Genomic DNA, 19133 nt, shown 5'->3' on the forward strand with positions numbered 1-19133 from the left:
TCTTTTGTGATGCAAAACCATCTGGGACTAAGCAGAAACATGGGTTTCGAAATGAAGCAATCCTAGACCTGCAGAAGATCAGCTGCTGAGACCAATAAGTGTCTCGTATACTGTATTCCATCCTGGATTTAAGGTCTGTTTGGGTGTGTAGTCACATTTAAGATGCTGAACAATAGGTTGCATCAAGCTTCTCAAAAAGCAACCGTGAAAGAGGCTTGGGGGAGCACAGTGGTGCAATGGTTAACATTGCTGTCTAGCAGCGCTTGGGCCCTGGGTTCGCTTCTCAACCTGCAGTGCTGTCTGTGTGGTGTTTGTATATGCTCCCCGTGTTCACGCATATATCCTCAGGGTGCTCCAATTTCCTTCCAAGCTTCCAAGAGACTTACTGGTATGTTAATTGGCTTCTGGGAAAATTGGAGTGCACCTTTGTGTTTGTGTCTGTCTGCCCTGCAGTGGACTAGTGTCCTGTCCAGGGTGTATCCTGACCTGCACCTGTTGCTTGCTGGGATAGACTCCAGCTCCCCTCCTTACCCTGTATTGGACTAAGCAGTTAGAAAATTGATTAATGACTAGAATGCTTATAAGTTAAAAGAAAAGAAAAAAACATTGGCAGCCCTTAAAGTCTGTGCCAAAAAAATATACTCATCTTTAGGAGGTGTTATCCCTATATTAGAGGGTTAAACACGAGTCTTGGCTACATATTATAAATTGAATGACCATTAGGTTATTTTGAAAGATATGTCTCAAGGTTTCATTTACAATGCACTTCTGACAGGAGACCTGATTCCTTGTGTATTTATGTCCTGATCATTAAACTGAAACTGTTTTTTGTTACCTCTTCGGGTATCAGGTTGCTGATGTGTTTGTGTCACTGGCGGTTGTTTTTGAGACGCAAACTGCAACTGCATTTCTCTATTCATTGGTGATTTACTTTAAAGAAGAACCATTACTTTCGACTGAACAACCACTTCTTTATTGTTAATTTAACCACCATCTTTATCCAAGGCAGCTTCAACTCTGGACAGTAAAAAAAGTGCAGAAATTGCATAAAGCATAGTGGTATGGAATCTGACAATGCATTAAGTCCTACAATACTGTACATTTATCTGTAGAATTGTTTAAGGTGTGGAAATACAGATCTTTTACAGGCCGTGATCTGAGGGCATCAGTGATCTGTATTCTTGAAACATCTGGGCTTTGAGATTCATAGATGATCTAATTAGTTGCTGAATTGAACAAATTTAACATTTTCCAGATGTCGGGCAGCTAATCTATTCAAGATGAAAGCCCTGCAGAACCAGCAGGAGTGCATTGCTGAATCTCTCCATCGGCCAGAAGAAAGGGCTGAATCAAAACAAAGCAGAAGGCTTGGAGTGAGGGCCTAGGTAAGTTGGAAATGGGTTAGAAAAGTCAGTTCAGTCTTAGGCTTTGACAAACAAACTCCAGGAAATCCTAAAATGCCTTACACAGATCTGCAACACAGAGTTAGAACGACAGTTTAAGATGACAGGGGAGCATTATTAAAAGAATGTCAGCTAAATGACAGTTCAGTTAACTGGTCAAATTCTAATTATGATGCCATGAATATAAAGGGACCTTTAGGCTGGCCATTAGGTTAGGTCTGTTAATATCCACCTCACTTGATGGAATGAATCACGGAGGCAGCTGCAAGAGTGAAGATGGGATGAAGGGAGGGGTGCTAGAAAAAAAGTGTACAGCAGATGAATATTTATACACAAGAGAGCAGAAACGCAGGAGTATACAATTTGACCACTGCCCAGACCTTTGTTTAACAGTCCCCTGAAGTGTACTCAGTGGCACTAGTGAAGCAAGAATGGACTTTGTATGCCTTGGAAATCTACAGTGCTCTGACTCTGTTGTATGGCTGTGATCTACTGCATGTGGTTCAGTTCTTCCTGTATACAACTAACCAGGAATATCGTACATGAAGTACCATTACTCATAAAGAGGGGCTGCATGTCTTCACCACAGTCTCGCATATTTCTGTGCATTCTGAAATTAGTTGGCACAACTCTAAAAGCAACAAAGATACAGCCTTTATGTAAAAACAGGCACACAGCATTGTGTAAACAGCAGTGTCCAAAGAGCAACGCCTCTGATGATCTGATAAATCCTTTACCGGCACAGTATGCTCAGGCTCATCACACATTAAAAGCTTTTGTTCAGACACAGGGGCGTCTATTGAATTTTTTTTCCAACCAGCTTCAGGGGGGAAAAGTGTTTTTTCAGACTTCAGATTCAAAGCAGGTTGTGTTCACTGTCATTGTATAACCTCCTTGTTTGAGCCGAAGAGTTTGCAGAGACATGGAAACTCGTGCAGTTACAATATCAGCAGAAATCTTTCTGCTAACAAGAGGCTGCTTAAAAATGACTGTGTGACTGACTTTATTGCCAGAAATTCAATCCAAGAAAGATGAGCAAACTTATAATCAATTCATAATTCCATCCATTTTCTAAACTGCTTTATCCAGTACAGGGTTGCAGGTGAACTGGAGCCTAACCAGGCAAGCAATGGGCACAGGGAAGGATACATTCTAGATGGGACGCCAGTCCATCACAGAGTACACACTGACACAAACACACAATTTTACATTTCCTTTTTTATTGGTGTTTTGTGTTGCTTGTAAACCTCATCTAAGATTTTAACATAATATTAATTCAGAGTCAGTGAATCTCTTCCTGCAGGTAAGTAACAGATAGCTCTGAGAAACCCTCATCATGCTTTCATGATTTAGATTAAGATATAGGACTGATCTGAAATATGAAGAGGAGATTTAAGAGAGAAAAACCATGAGGAAGAAATTGAAAATGTTTGTAGCTCCTTTGCTCTGTATGTTTTTGCCCAATTCTAAAACCGCCGGAGACCTCAGTTTTCCTGGAATATTAATCTTACACACTGCACTCTTCACAGGAACGTAGGACAATTTATCATGCGTTTCCACAGAAATCAGTTTTGGATTTAAGCGGCACTTCCTCTCCCAGCTTCACAGTGTTTTACTTTATTAAGAGAAATTAAATAAATATCTTGCTTTTCAACCGGGCCTCTCGAACCGCTTGCTCAAAGTAAAGCTTTAAGCACATGAAAACATAAGGTTACGAATGAGAGACAGCCATCGGTCCGTTTACCTCATATGCCTGCTAGCAGGTTATATCTCCCAACCGGGTAAAACTCATTCCCCAACCCTTTGTATGAAGAAGTCCTACCTGTCCCCAGTCTTTAAAGGCGGTTCCCCTTAACTACCACATAATATGGCATGATTGCTTATTCTTCTCACCACAGCAGTGAGCTCCTGAAATATGAGTGGGATTCTCATCTGCAGCACCCGGCTTTATGCAGGAATCTGCACGGTTCTCCCTATGGGGACATGGAGCTGCGCGGCTAATCTGCTGTTGTCTGTTCACACTGACCCAGTGAGAGGAGAGCCCACCCCCCAGCAAGACTGCGGGTTCTCCTGACATTTCTGCACTCCGCCACCGGGCAGCGCTTGACACAACTGATAAAAACATCGACACGGGCTTGTATTAGGAGACGGGGTTTGGTGAAGAAGGTAAAGAAACGTCCGTACAAACGGGAGGCGGGACTGTAGCCCAAGCGGTGTTTATGGCTTTTAAACCCACTTCAGAAGAGCACCGAATTGGTGTAACTGAGTAGCTGAAAAGCGCTACCGCTGCCTCCCAAATACATTTTCAGATGGCAGACAAATAGCCTTTTTCTCAAGTCTCGAACAGGACTTGGCCGGTGACATCTCAAAATGCAAGGGGCATTTCTCTTCCCTTGGCTGGGGAGCTGCTGGATTCACCGCTGGCGTCAAAACGGCGGGGAAGAAAAAGAAAACTCAGAAATGTGCACATCCGTTTTTCTGACGTCCTTGCTGCGATTTCCCAACGCGATGGCACTGGTACATTAAAAAAAAAAAACATCAACTGTTTCCCTTATGCAATAACAAAAAAAAAGCAGCCGTTCTCTCCGTGCACAGACAGGGGCTCATCCGGCCTCTGCATCTGACATACTGTAGGTCTCCCAGCGAAACGGGACCTGGGCAGAGCGTCCATCCCAGAGCACTCGCTCCCGGGCCCACAGTCCCAGTCCGGGATGGGTCTCGCCATGCCAAACGGAGCCGGGTTTTTAAAGCGCTGTATTATGATCGTAAGAAGAGCCCTCCCCTCTTTCCACCCTCTCGCCGTCGGAGCCGCCCAGCAGCTCCCTCCTCCAGCCTCACACACTCACACACACACACACGCACACACACGCACTGCATCCGCTTTGCTCCCTCATTGACGTCAGCGCCCCACCACCTGACCGCGCCGAGACCAACCAGCGCCGCGCCTGGCTTCTGCAATCTTTCACCAAGTGGCTTGCTTCACCACCGCCGAGGAAAGAAAAGAGAAAAAAAACCTTGCGAATAAAGCAGCAGAGCAGAGAGGAAGACCCGAAGACCGTCTTATTTTTTCTTTTTTTTCCTCCCCCTCTCATCCTTTTTTTTTCTCCTTTCCACCTCTTCGCACTGGATCTACCGTTTTGCAGCCTCGCGTTATGGATACTATCATGGTACTGGCGGACTGATTATCCGGGGGGAGCGAAAAGCAGGGAGGAAAGAAATTTAAGGGGAATCTGTTGAGAGATTGGACCACAGTTGTCACCCCCCCCCCCCCTTCCCCTTTCCCCTTTCCCCTTATTTTTCCTCTCTCTCTCAGTTTTCTCCTTTTATCTCTTTTCTCTCTGTCTGTCTCTTCTCCCCCTCCACCTGACATATTTAACCCAGTTCCTGGGTCAGCTGTTCGTGGGTTGGAGAGCCATCAATCTGTTTTCTTCAACCCCGGTTTCCCATTGACCGGCGGCTGGCGCACCTATGGATTTCAATAGCGGATCGGGTGGAGGCAGCGATCTCCATAACAATCGCCAGTACCAGTCGGAGGAGAGCAAGCCTTTGCTGGGCGAGATGTCCGCCCTGGGTCCGGCGGACGGGAATAAAATGGGGGCAGTACCCTGCCGGAGAGCCTTGCTCCACAGTAACGGGATGAGGTATAAATTGCTGCAGGAGGGCGATATCCAAGTGTGCGTCGTCAAACACCCCAGGACCTTTTTAAGCAAGATCCTCAGTTCCAAGTTCTTGAGAAGGTGGGAGCCCCATCACCTGACCCTCACGGACAACAGCCTGACCTCTGCTACAGTGAGTACTGCATTTGTCCGAAAGGGCATTTATTCATTCCCGGCACCCAGGCTGGACGCGAGTCCATCCCTAGCATTTCTTTGGATCGGTGCACTTGCTCAGAAATGCTCAGTTACCTGCAGTACACCGTCACCAGTCTTTTGTTTTTTTTCGCCTACTGTGCTTGTGCAAAAAAAAAAATAGCTTGATTTTGTTGTTGTTGTTGTTGTTGTCGTTGTCGTTGTCGTCGGTGCTACCTTAATGCAAATAATTATGCAGAGGTATTGCCTAGACTTTACACATTAGCGTTCGTGTTGTACAGTAATCGAGAAAAAATTCACTCATTTTCATCTGTGAACAACCCGCACCCATTGTGGGAAAAGGGGAGCTGAATTCGCTCGTGTTTAATAGTTATTTGTTTATGTTTAAGCTTCAAAACCAAAACGTTTTGTTTATATATATGTGTGTATGTGTGTGTGTTATATGAGGGATGGGGGTTACTGGAAGACATTTTCTGTCTTAGCGGAAGATGGGGTATTTGGCCTGGTTTGTATTACAATGTGAAGTCGCAATTGAAGGTGGTCGGACTAGTATCATAATTAGCTCATGTAGACGGCAATGATGTACCAGAGTGTACTGTGGTATATTTAAAAATAAACAATTTTTTTTGATAATGACAAACCCAAATGTTTAAAATTGCTGTCGAACGGTAAGAGATCATGTGGTATAAGATGAGACGCACGATTGCAACAAGTTTTCGCCACCCTTTTATATACTGTAATCTTCTGTTATTGCACATACTGAATATGGCTGAACACGGATAACTCCAAAAGACAGAGCCAGTGATTTCATTTCCTGGATTTTTTTTATTTAGAAATGCAACATGATGGTGGGGGGTAAATCAGATTTCTGCTGTTGAAGCAATCTGTCAGTGAAGCGATGTTGACCAGAGCTGGGAATTGTGAAAGCAGAGATTTGAGACACATCAGGTGGCCTGCTGTTGTATATTAATATAATGGATACTGGTATTGGTTTCAGTAGATATGTTTACAAATATCTCATTAAATAAACAAATATGTTTACAAATCTCTCGTTCTAGGAACAACATTGCTGTGATTAAACAGGAAAACGTGGCGTTCAGAAATGGCAGCCTTCCACAAGTCTTCACTGCTTTAGTGACTCAGTATAGACGTCTAAATTTGTCACGAAAAGGTGAATTTAGCTTGCAGATTTGCACAAACTGACGTACCTTTGTTTTTGCGAAAGTCGTTTCATCGCTATTGATGCCAAAACCTGGGTTTTTTGATTCAAGTGTTAAAAATCCTTAAAGCCAAAGACCACTTAAGGGGCTCCTTCGGGGTCGACAGCGAAACACGAACCGAGTGGAAAGCGCACTGCCACTGTGGTTAACCCTGAATCTGAAAAATGAGGCGCTTTTTACACAAAGAGTGGTAGGAGAATGGAACAAGCCATGTGTCAAAACTGATACTCTGGCTTCTTTCATGAAACTGAGATTACTCGGTTACTTGCAACCAGGTGGTCTGAATGACCCCCCTCTTACTTAAAACCTTTAGGTTCTTTAATATTTGGTTACACACAGATGTAGCTTAAATCTGCACCTTTTTTTCACCTTCCACGAAATAAATGCCAAATTCATTGCTTTATTGTGAAGATGTTTGGCTTGTAAGTTCTGTTTTACTACCCTTCCCCACGCACCCACATATAAAAAAAAATATATTTAGAGAAAAATGCGCTCTGACGTGCATAGAGTCCCTGGGTCTGAAATTCTTGTTCTGACTTGTGCTTGATGCCTTAGAATGTACCTTGAAGTGGGATACATAGTCTTCCGTCTGTGCAAATGGGGCAGAGACAGAACATGGGGTGAGTCATTCTGTATACAGTATGTACTGTAGATACCCTCAGTAGGACAGCCCAATTCCAGTCCTCAACGGCTGCTGTCCAGCCAGATTTTATAGGCCTCCTTAAAGCTCCAGCTTCTTCAGAAGGAGGGAAGACTTCAGCTTGTCCAGTTAAAGCAAATAAAGAGCTCAGCTAGGTAACTAAGGGGTCAGGTGACAGAAAGCCAGACACCCCGAAAAAGGCTCAACAGCCGAGCCGTTTTTTCACCTTTCTGATTTTCAGCATGGAGTTAACCTTTACCTGTCCCCGTGAGTTCAATTAGCTGATGGCAAGAAAACCAGAATCCCTCTGGCCCTCCAGGATGGGAGCATTGCTCTCTTGACCCACAGATAGAAAACAAATAGTGGTACTGTATTACAGGCAGCCCCCGCAGCAATACAACATGCACATTGCAACCCCAAGCACAAAACTGAGCATGCACAAACACACCTGGTGTTGCAGCTGTGTGGAAGAGCAGAAGGTGATTCTGGTGTGCCTGTTGTTAAACTGGCCAAGTTAAAAACGGAAACGAGCTGATTTAGATTAGGAGCTGATGTGCAATGAAAGGCTGCTGATTAATAGCATTTCAGAGAGTTTTGGTTTTGAGATAAGGTTTCAAGATGCAGTAAAGGATTTGTGTGGGCCGCTGCCACACCTTTTTAAACTCGATGAAATCATGCGATTCATTGGATTCCCTTTAATTCAAGGAATATGCTTTAAAATTCCAGTCATTTGTGAGCTCAGTACGTCTGCGAATACGAGGGTGTATTAGATGTTGTTTTGATCTACATAATAAGAACAACAACCTTCAATTTACAGAGAATCTTTAAAAGCCCAACCAAAAACTTAAATAGAGCTCTCCACTGATTATCAGCCAAAGTGGAAAAGTGTTTTTTAAAAGAGTTTTAACCACTGTTGCAGTCCAAATCTTCTCCTTTTCCTGATATTTAGAATAGTCTTGGGGGCAAACTGTAAACCAATAGATGATTAATGTGCAGAAGAGCAGAGCCATGTATGTTCTGAACTCAGTTCAGTGTTTTGAAGCTTTGGAGGGAAGTTAAATGACTGCCTATGTTCTTTTTTAGCCTAAAGAAGGGCAACTCATGTTTGAATAAATAGAACTGTGTGTTGCATTTTTTTTTAAATAGCAGCACAAATTTCTTTATAATTATCTGGTCCCTAGAAGATAAAAGCATTTACTGTTTTCTCAGCTTTGGATGAGCAAAGAAAGTCTTTGTTACAGGCAGCAGTTATAAAAGTCAACTTTGTCACGTTGCTAATGTGAGACCCCAATGGCAAACCAAACTACTGTGTTTTGGACCCGGTTAGGAGATTTGATATCAGTGCCATCAGCTAAAAACTGCAGTTATTCGGTTATTTCTTACATTTTTAGGATTTCCATTCTCCTCCTAAAAGCTAAGCAGCTCGTGTAGCTCGATGTATAGCGTAGGTTATGGGCTAAGGGGATATATGATTATTTTTTTATCAACTGGTAAGGCTTAGGGGTTCATTTGTAAAGTTATTTTTAGAATATTTTGAATTCAATGAGTAGTGAAAAAAAGGTTTGGTGAAGCAGACAGAAGTTTTTGTTATTATAAGATTTACTAATGGGAAGTGGTCGGTTTGCCATTTGTCAGCGCTAGTTCCCTGCTTCATCCTGGATTTGCTTCTGCTGTCAATGAAAGGGTTTTTGGGTCTTGTTAGGGCTGTATGTCAGAGCGTTTTGGAGATGCCAAGAACTAAATGACTGTATAGCTCAAAACCATGTGGTGAGTCAAGTGAAACCAGTAAATTCAAAGCTCTTCTATCAGTTTGTAGGTCACAGTGTCTGTGGGAACCTCTGTAGCTCTGTCTTCTGTCAAATAAGGCAATCAGCTGTAGACTAGTTGTTGTGATGCTCTGTGGCTGTATTGTGTAGAAGAATCAATGTCGCTGCTATAATTCAAGTCAAAGCGTTATGGCACTATTCTGTCTTTATTAACAGGCCTCAGAAGCTTATATGGAGGGTGTATCATTGAGCTCTTCGCTGTGAAAAGTTTACTCCACAGTAATTTGTAACTTCTATGGTAGTCTGGGGGAGTTGTGGCTGTTTGCAGGGGGATTTTCCGTTAAGTGGAGTTATTAAACAGAATTTCAGGAGCTGGTCCAATTGTGATCTCACACTTTCGCTCTCGTAATTATCAGCACTCGCCTCAAGAGCAACCTTTGCATGCGTCTTTTCTCACACCTAGCTGGATGTGTGTTTTCCGTGTCTCGTCTCGTGGGCGCGAGCGACCGCACACAGGGGTGAGAGAGAGAGACTCCTCCAGCCCTCCCACATTCGAGCCGCTCGGCTTTTGACACTTCGCGGGCTCTGCACCGCACCAGGGGAGAGATGTGTTAGTACCTGCAAGCTCTACAGAGCTCACTGTGAGGAAGCCCTAGCTGGCTAATCCCACCCCACCCTAGCCAGTGCTCCACCAACTATGTGCCACCGTTTGGGGAATCCTGGTCAGCTAGTGACGGGATCCAGGCCCAGCCTCGTGATCAAAGTGCTCAGCCTGCACTTGGCCAAGTGCCTTTATCGTTTGAGTCACCTGGGAGGGAGGTTGAGCGTTCTACTCGTCTTGGAGTCCTGGGTGTTCTGGCTTGAGCTCTAGATCTCCACCCCATACGTGGAGGGTCAGATTTGTAAGTGCAGTGTCGGACGGTTTAATATAAAACTGGGTCTGTTTTTCACACAAGAAATGTCACTTTAACATCAAGTAAAAGATGTGGCTAAACCCATCCCCTTGTCATAAAAAAGAAGATTGCAGGTGAAATTAAACTGGTGACAGATTGCATGGTGCTGCTTACCCCTACAGATGCAGTATAAAGAATAGCATGATTTTTTTTTTACAGTAGCTATAGATTGCTCTTTACAGTGACGTGCTTTCTTACTTGTCTGGACACTTTTTATTTCACACCTGTCGATTGATCTGAAAAGCAAAATCTCTTTCCTGTAATGTACCATGTTCCATAGGCCCAGATCTCCTCCAGCTTGTGCTTCTTGACGGAGAATATCACTGCGTTGTTTGAATTTCTGTTTTGTGTTTTTCTCTACGTGCGCCAGAGGTGTATTGGCACAGTGTTTAAGGCGTGTTGTAAATCACAAGTCATGATGTAGTGGCGCAAGTTATTCTACGCAGCAGTCATGACAAATGCGCGAGTAAGTCACAGGACATTCATTAATTGCCTGCAAAAAGGGAAGTGCCGAGTTCACAAAGGTGACATCTTTCAAAGACCACAACAGAGGTTGCAAACAAGTTAACACTACTTCAGCCCATCTAGCCCATTTGGTAGTTAGTAGCTAATTGATCTACAGATAACACCAAGATGTTTCTTGAAGGAAACCAGGGTATTGGCATCATGACTGCATCCCAAATGCCCACAACCCCGAAGTGGAGCAGAGGACGGTTGTGATCCGTAGACCTGTGGGCTACAGAGCCATCACGTTTCTGCTGTGCCACTCTGCTATTCAGAATGTACTTGTTAGAAGTGGGATTCGAAGCTGTAGCTCTGGGGGAGACTGTGACCTGAATGCAGTGATTTGTACCGCTCCGTGAATTTAAAGCCCTGAAATTCACAGATTAGCGTGATAATCTGTGTTATTGAGATTCTAACTGAAACTTTATGGACTATTCTTTAGCCACTTGCATTGTGGACCTAACAGCTGACAATTTTCTTTGATGTTAGAATTACAAGCAAGTGGTGGGGTTTGTAGGTTGTAGTCTACGGCATACGTTCTTGAAATGGTGTCTGTAAAACTGCTCCTAAAATAGAGTATGTCACCCTGCTTATGTTTTACATAGGTACACTTTTCCAGGCTAGGGCAAGTGCCTGTATTTTACTGGTTACCATCATTTCTGCAGTTTACTTTACTGACATGTTTCAGTCTAATGAATAAAACAAATCCAGGCAGTTTTGCTGAATTTTTTGGAGGACCATTTTCTCACAGTGGTTGGTGTTTTGAATCTGACTCAGTGATTGTTCATGTTCAAAATACTGCGGTGGTGTAACGCAGGAAGAAACCGAAAGCAGGCCGCTTGTCTCCTAGAGCAGTCACTTTATTGTGGCCTTCACTGGGCCGGTGTGTTTTAGTAGCACTACGGATTTTGAGATTGAGTGCTCTGCCTGTACATCTGGTAGTTTATAACCCTCACAGAGTTAAAACTGACAGCTGCTGGAGAATCACAGGATCACGTGATGATATGGAGAAAGAAGATTGAGTACGTGATGTCGCTGAATGTGTGAATGCAATTTTTTCCTTCAGACTGCCGTGGCACAGTATACAGTCACATGCACTGTTCTTGGCTGTGAGGGAGACTGGAGGAGACTGGTTCTCCATTTTGTTCAGCTGTCTTTGTTCTCTCTCTCTCTTGCAGACTTCTGCTCCTCAGGCTTCGGGAGCCCAGCAAGCACAGCGTTCTTTTCCTGTTGTTACTTGTGCCCTGATACGGCTTGCACTGCACAGTTCAGATGAATGGGTTATTAACCCTTCATTTCTCAGTCGGATGAAAACACCCCTTTTACATCTGCCCTGTGGTTAGGAATAATAGGGGAGATGCAATAGGGAGTTGTAGTATCACTGAGCATTCAGGATTGTGTGTTATTGTGTGTGTGGTCTTTGATCACAGGATTGATCCAGTACCCAAAGAGAAGATGATATAGATGGATATCGGCATCTTACGTTCAAAATCGATGAAGGCAAGATGCGACAGGGCAAGAAGCCCCCCAAGTTTTCCATTAGCAAGAATTCACCCTCTCCTGAGTATGGGTTTGTTATACCTGGTTCAGAGGTTACATGACAGTTTGCTCTGTGTAGCCTGTATTGTTTCAGTGGTTTCTGGTAGTAATGTATTCTCAACAAGCAACCTGCAGTAAAAGGGTCAGAACCGGAGACGTTTACCATGGTTCCATCACATCTCAGGGGAAGTGTGTCACCCAAGATGTCCATGTTGACACAAGAATGGACAATGAGACATTTTCTTAGGCTTTTATCATTGCCTCTAGTTTTATATAGCACTTCAAAACAAACATAAAGCTAGACACTTCAGGGTATGACACAGCAGCATGGCTGGATCTGCAACAGGAAGCAGCTAAACTGTGTTGTTGTGGCTGGTTTACCTATTCTAGTTTGTCATTTCATTCCTTCCAATGATAACATTCCCGAAGGTATTATCGATGCTGAATATCTAAGGAATGATGCCCTCGTACGAGCTCGAATAATTAAAGATTTCAGAGATCTGTGGCCATAGTGATAAGAAATAGTATATTTTTTCATGTGTGTCAGTTCCGCAACGCTGATGACTTCATTGTACTCCAGTGTCTTGATCGTCTGTTCTCATCTTATCTGTTGTACGGTCTCTGTTGGTGTATATTGACTACTGTAATGCTCTACTTGGTGGGGTATCTAAATCTACTTTCAACAAACTGCAGTATGTTCACAATTCAGCAGCCAGGATCTTGACCAGGCCTAGTGCAAGTGATCACATTACTCCTATCTTGGAGGCCTTGCACTGGCTTCCTGTCACATTCCGTGTGGACTTTAAAATCCTCATGCTCACCTATAAGGCTCTGCATGCCTTGGCACCTCAGTACCTGTCTGAACTATAATCGCCCTACTCCCCACCTCGCAACCTTCACTCTTCTAACTCTGGTCTCCTTACTGTCCCCCAAGCCCGTCTACACTCTGTGGGTGACAGGGCCTTCTCCTGTTATGCCCCCAAGCTCTGGAACTCTCTGCCCAAGGATATCAGAGAGTCACCTTCTCTAAACTCCTTCAAATCCAGACTCAAACCTTCTTTCGAAGAGCCTTTACTTAACTGGTTCCATTCTTCATCCCTCTGCTTTTCCTAGTACCACCATCCACGGTCTCCTCTGTATATTGTAATTGCGTTTTATCTTGTGTATTCTTTTTTATTGTTGTTCTCATTCTGTAAAGTGCTTTGAGAAGCCACCTTTAAAGGCACTATATAAAATAAAGTTTATTATTATTATGTACTAGAATGGACAGTGCGTGCTGAATGAGAAATCCACAATTACAGAAGCTCTAAGTCATTTGTGTTCAGGCAATTATGAGAGCCAGGCCGTTGAGAGAACAGTATCTTTCCTCTGCTCTGAGGATGAACGGTGATGAAGATTGACCAGTTGCACCGTGTTTGTGCACTCATCTTCGCAGGTAAGGTTGAATTAGAGCTATCTCCAAGTGCAGCATGTTGAGAAGGAGATCAGGAAGTCTTGTTCTCAGGTTTCTTTTGAAAGAAAGGTAAATAAATGTTTATTTTTAAGGTTGGCGTTCAGACGCAACAAGTTTTATGTTCTGCAGTTTAAAAAAAAAATTCTGAATCTTTTGGTGTGAGAGCATACTGTACATCTATCTTGGAATTAACCAGGGTTCTGAGATGGTATTTTAGAATTTGAAACTTGTTTTTGCTTTGTGTGTCATTTTGTTGGTTTAAGAGTGTGAATTTAGCTTCATTTTAGCTTTGTGTGAAGGATAACTCTGATACTCCGGGTACAGTTTCTTGCCCTAGGAAGCCAATGTCTTTTCTTCAGAGAGACAAAAGATGACTACATGCTTGCATATTAGATTACCAGACTTTCTTCCTGTAGTCCTAGAGCTAATGTTTGCTGCATGACTAGTTCTTCTCCTTTGCTGTCCCGTAGACAGTAGGTACACACAAGAACCTCTTTTATACACATTTTGAAGTTCACCATACTACACTTAAAGTGCCCAAGTGTCTCAGATTATTGCTGCTCCAAAATGCACTGAGAAGTGAAATAAAATTGATCTTGGAACTGCATAGACCAGGGTTTTCTGTCTACCAGACTGGGTCGTCAAATTAAAACAATTAACAATTTAAATGTAAATTTTCTGAAGGTTTTTACAGCTGGTTACATAAGGCATTCACTTCATTTATGGTCCTATAGTTAGCTGCAAATCACCTTGGAGCCTGGATAAGATTATTACAATTATGCAGTTAATAAAATAATGTGACCAAGAATTTAACAGAGAACATGGCTGGAACAAAATTCACTTTGTACTGTATTCAAAATTAGTGCAGTGATAAGTGATGCAAGATGAAATTTCTGGCCACCAGAGAAGACGAGAGAAATCTTTTGAATGTCATCTATTCGTGGGAACTCAACAGATCTCTGGAGGGCCAATAAAACAGTCAAACCAATTATAGAAATTTGCATAATGTAGTTCTAATTGGGTAGCTAGTCTGCATTTTGGTGTATTGGCAAGCCTTTGGAGATGCTTAGGCTTATTTTAGTTAAAGAATATTTCATTTACCTTCTGATGCTAAATTAGGGCTTGCTTCTATGCAATAATGAGGGCATAGTATTCAATCTCCCGCCCTGTAGAAAAATAAAATTGCTCTGGGCATAAAGCATTTGGTGGCACATTAGCTTTGCAAGTCTTATGTGTTTGGCCAGTCTGATGTTCCCAAGTAGGCAGTCTCTGACGACAAATACAAAACAAAGGATGTTTTACATAAATGCTTCTTCTCCTGTGCTTTCATAACAAGTCATTGGCGTTGATAAGCCCGCAGATGACACGCACCTCTTTCGGCTCTGCGCTCCCGCTGCTCACTGGTTTTATAACCTCAGCGTTGTCAGCAAGCTGCCTTGCTGGGCTGCGCTTTTATCTTTTTGTTATCAAATAATATAGCCCATCAGCTGTTTTCAGGTCCAAAGATGACTGATACGACAGCGCTGGTGGAAAGAAGCGCAAATGTCGCCTTTAAAAAAAAAAGGGAAACAAATTTGAAAGAAAAAAAACAACTGCGCGGAGGCTCTAAACCACTTGTTGTTTCAGTTTTAATAACAGCTTCTTTTTTTTTTTGGTCGTTGTCTGCAGTCCATATTCAGTTTTCCCAGGGCTGGTGACGTTAGTGGGGAAGAGGAGAATGATGCCGTAGAGAGAAGAAGTAAAAAGTATTGGATGTCCCGTTGGCTCGGGAATGGTTTTGGTTTTTTTCGTCTTTCCCGTTTTCCTTCAACGGCTACTCTTTCTCTTTCGTATCGGGGAGTTACGGTTTGTTCAGCAGAAAGTGTGCGTAGGCTGAGGGGCTGCCTAATCTCAAACTCTCCAGGACTCATGGTTCTGCTTTCTCAGCCTTTGGCTATGATGAAGGCGATTAGAGAAAGGTCTTTTATTTTTTTTGAGCTGGTACTGCTGGTGGTGGGGCGAGCCGACAGGAAGAAAAACAGTATAAACAGTCTAAGCCTTTTCTAAACCAGGGCTTTTGTTAAAAAGACAAAAAAAAAAGAGAGAAAGATGTTGTTTGTCACTGGATTCTAGCCATTTCACACGATATGCTGTTAAGCTGTTAACTTTATTCCCATGGCAGTGAGCAAACAATCTGATTGAGTTCACTGGAAACTGTAATATCCTCATTAGGCCTTGGACAACATTTTCAGGATTGGCAAAGAAGGTTACAGAGGACAAAATTAAGAGCCTCCTGTTTTCCTGAAACATTTCTCATTGTCTAATGGGAAGAATAAAATATGTTTCCATTAAAAACAAATTGTAATCTAGATGTCTGTTCAAGCCAAACAACGTCAGCTCGCTGGAAACATATTTTGTTGTATAATTGTAACCTTTTCACTCTTTGAAAGAAAAGGAATACTGATTCGAGTAAATAGGGTTAGGAAATGACGTTCAGATCGTTTATATCAGGCCCCAAAGTAATAACAGCCTAATGACTAATTGGGTCATTCCAACACCTGCTCTTTTTTTAAATTCAGATAGTAACCTGGAAAACATTTTTACTTCTTGGTTTGTTTGCCTGTTAAAATAAAAGTTTCCAGCTATTTTTTTCCCTTTAAATGTAAATATGTCTTAAAAATTGGGGAAAGACATCTACGTTTATTTAAGAAAAATCTGAAATCTCACATTCGCTCGTAATTCTTCTAACTAGAACTTTCCCGAGCCCCTCCCGTCATAAGAAAAGCTTCCAATGGCTTATTGGAAAAGAAGAATTTTCCCACATCTTATGCTGGTGGGTTAGACTATTTTTCCACTGTTTTTGTTTTTTGCCTGTGGCAAACTCTATATTCCATTACCTTTGTGACAAGTACCGATTTCACCATCCTCCTTCAAGCCTGTTACTGCGAAGTCGATGAGGCTACACAACAGGTTCCAGTTACGTTGCACGAATTGGAGTCCAGTTATTTGTATTTGTGTGCGGCGGGGGAGTTTTTGCTCTTGCCTGGATATGATGTTAGCAAATACAGCATCATTAAAATTCTGTGGAAGACTTACAGGATGTGAGTCAGCAAGGGGGGAAATAATCTTGACATCCCTCCGACAGGAGTTTAATCTTTCGTGTTTTGTCACAGATTTGTCTTGGTCTTTTTTTTGCACTCCCAGCTGTTATTTTGGGTTTCAATTCAAGCTGTATAACCTTGATCTTTCAGTGATTATTGTCATCTTTCTTTAAATTCAAGCCCCATAGCCTTGGAAGTTTGGCCGTTTTCTTCAGATGGGGGAATCCCAAGCACTTTTGAAAAAAACTGGATGGCTTATTTTATTCTGTACAGGGAGGTGCAGAGACAATAAGGAAATGGGTATTCCAAAAAAAAAAAGTGAAGAAAAGAAATAAGAAGAGGTGCTTGTGAGATGGTAGGTGGGACAAGTCCAGGGCTCTCAGACACCTTTTGAATTTTGACACTCATTGAATTTTTCCCTGAAATAGGAACCTGTGCATGTGACTTTCCATCTGCGTTTTGGATCAGAGTAATTACAATGTATCTGCTCAGTGAAACATTAATCGACCTTGATCTACTGTACTATGAAAATGAGAGCAACCATAAATGAGGTTGTGTTCTTATTTTGAGGCAGGATGGTGGTTTTTCACTGTAGCTGTTGAGGGCCTTGAAAAATCTGATAGTCATTGTCATTCCCTGTCATTTCCTCTTAAAAGCTGTATGCATTTAAATATATCCAAATATCGTAGTCTAAATTTAAAGTGGTACTCTCCAGCTCTGAGATCTGAGAGCATTGTGTTTCCGCTCAACTGCCAAACCTCAAATCAGGCCTGACTCTTCCCCAACTCTGTCTTGCTCCACGGGGGTGTAAATACGTTCTGTCAGCCGAGCTCCGTTAGGCCACTGTGCTGGATTAGTCAGGATAAGAAAAACAAGACTGGAGTCATGATTGCTTCGTCACTTTTTAGTAAAACTCACACAATCAAATTGAGCTACAGTGTATAACTCTTGTAACTCATGCTGCTATGATATAAAGTTTGTAATGAAAGTTTAGGATGAACGATGGCAGCCAAATTACCTCTTATCTCAGTTACTTTTATTTATAATCCTTCCTGACATCACTTCTCAGATACAAAAGAATAAAAAGGTCCCTTTCTTCCTGGCATAACTTTTTTCTGAATTTGAAAATGGTGAATGGTAGTTAAACAGATTCTTTCAAATAATAGAGCAATTCCACTTTGTAGGAGACATGGACTATTTTTGGGGCACCCTTAGAAGCTCTGATTTAAAACCCCTGCTAGCTTGCATGCGTTTCTAAAATTAGGAGCAGAGATTTATTTATTGATTCTTTGTCCCTTGTTTGTGCTCCAAGATGCTACTGCATGTGCCACATGTTCTTTGGAAGTACCTCTGGATTTTAGGATGGATGTTTCAGTGGTGTGATAAAAAGCAGAGCCTGAAAAAAAGCATGACAGTACTTCCTGGACTGAAAATGTGACAGTTCATTTGAAAGTTTCCTCCTGTTCCATATCCTTGCGCCAAAGTTAGAAGTGGCAGTTAGATGTTCAGATTAAGGTACAGTAGATGGAGAAGTTGATTGCTTTCCTGTGGAAGACCATTTTAAGCTTGGGTGTTGTGAGATGCCAAGATTACCTCTGGTTGATGCGAATCATGTTTTTATGACTGATACACATGTACAGACTCTCAGATGTTTGTAGAATATGGCAACAAGAGGCCTACGTGAGCAAGGTCCAGTCAGAAATGAGCGCGTTCTTCGCTACACAATGTGAAGGTAAAACTGAAAACCTTTGGATGCAACTGCAGGGGCCCTCGTTTGAGATTCTGAGTGTGGTGCATTGTGGAGAGCAGAGGACCTGGGTGTTTAAACCCCTGCTCTTGGGCGTCTTTCACAGGAAGCTGTGCTGTGCAACAAAGGGTATAGGCGGTTTCTAATTAAATTAAATTAAGTGTCAGAGATATCCTTGATTCGATCATAATTGTAGTGCTTGACTGCCTGAAAGTGCTGTGGCAGATCATTTCTCATCTTGAAAACAGCCTCACCAGCACATTGATTGTGATAGTGAAACTAGGGGAATTTCACTGTGGCCTTGCTTGTTGTAGGTGTAACATAAGCAACAGAAATATTCACCTTCTACCTCATCTGCGGACCAGCTGATATTAAGCAAGGGCTTTATTATTAAACGTTGTGTTAAAATGCTGTTAAACATTGAGTGTGAGGATGTGGCTGTCATAATTGTGATGAGCACAGTGAGTGGAGGTTTTTTTTGTTATTTAGATGAAGTTGCTGTCAGGAAGAGCTTTAGTGTTCTGAGAAAACATGATGAAACACCTCTGTCGGTTTTGGGCAGCTAGGTTAAAGGAATGTTTCTCATTTGTCATTAATACATTGAAAATTGACGTCTTTATTTGTCCTGTAAGAAACTTGTGTTCAAGGGACAAGTGTTTGACGTAATGTGGTTATAATTCTTCGTGTTTCATGACCACCAGTAATTGACAGAAAACAAAAATTCAAAAGATCCTCTTACTAGTCAAAAGACTTCACAGCTTAAATATTTTTTTCAACAAAACATTCTAAGCTTCTGAAAGTTACATCAGTGAGACATTAAAGGTACAGTACCATTTCTCTTTTATGAGTAAACTATGGTTTCAGCAAAACTCCTAAAAGATTAAAAATCTTCCCTTGGATATTTATACTGCTACTGAAATACTGCTGGCTGCAAGCCTACAACTGGAGACATTACAAAAGAGAGAAAAAATATCAAGTTGCAGTTTTCCACATTTTGAGCTGTCAAAAGTGTCTGATGG

General features: G+C 42.2%; 1 protein-coding gene across 2 annotated transcripts in view; it reads left to right on the top strand.

The window, feature by feature from the left end:
* The first annotated feature begins 4328 nt into the window (after positions 1-4328).
* Positions 4329-19133, top strand: part of cmip (c-Maf inducing protein) — a 75858-nt gene continuing 61053 nt past the window's right edge. For both annotated transcript variants that reach the window (XM_088938624.1, XM_088938625.1), the window contains exon 1: positions 4329-5192. In XM_088938624.1, the coding sequence (XP_088794750.1) occupies positions 4872-5192 (321 nt within the window). In that variant the 5' untranslated portion in view covers positions 4329-4871. The remainder of the gene's footprint in view (positions 5193-19133) is intronic.

Source organism: Atractosteus spatula, chromosome 21 (genome assembly GCF_055471065.1).
Source record: "Atractosteus spatula isolate fAtrSpa1 chromosome 21, fAtrSpa1.hap1, whole genome shotgun sequence".
NCBI lineage: Eukaryota > Metazoa > Chordata > Actinopteri > Semionotiformes > Lepisosteidae > Atractosteus > Atractosteus spatula.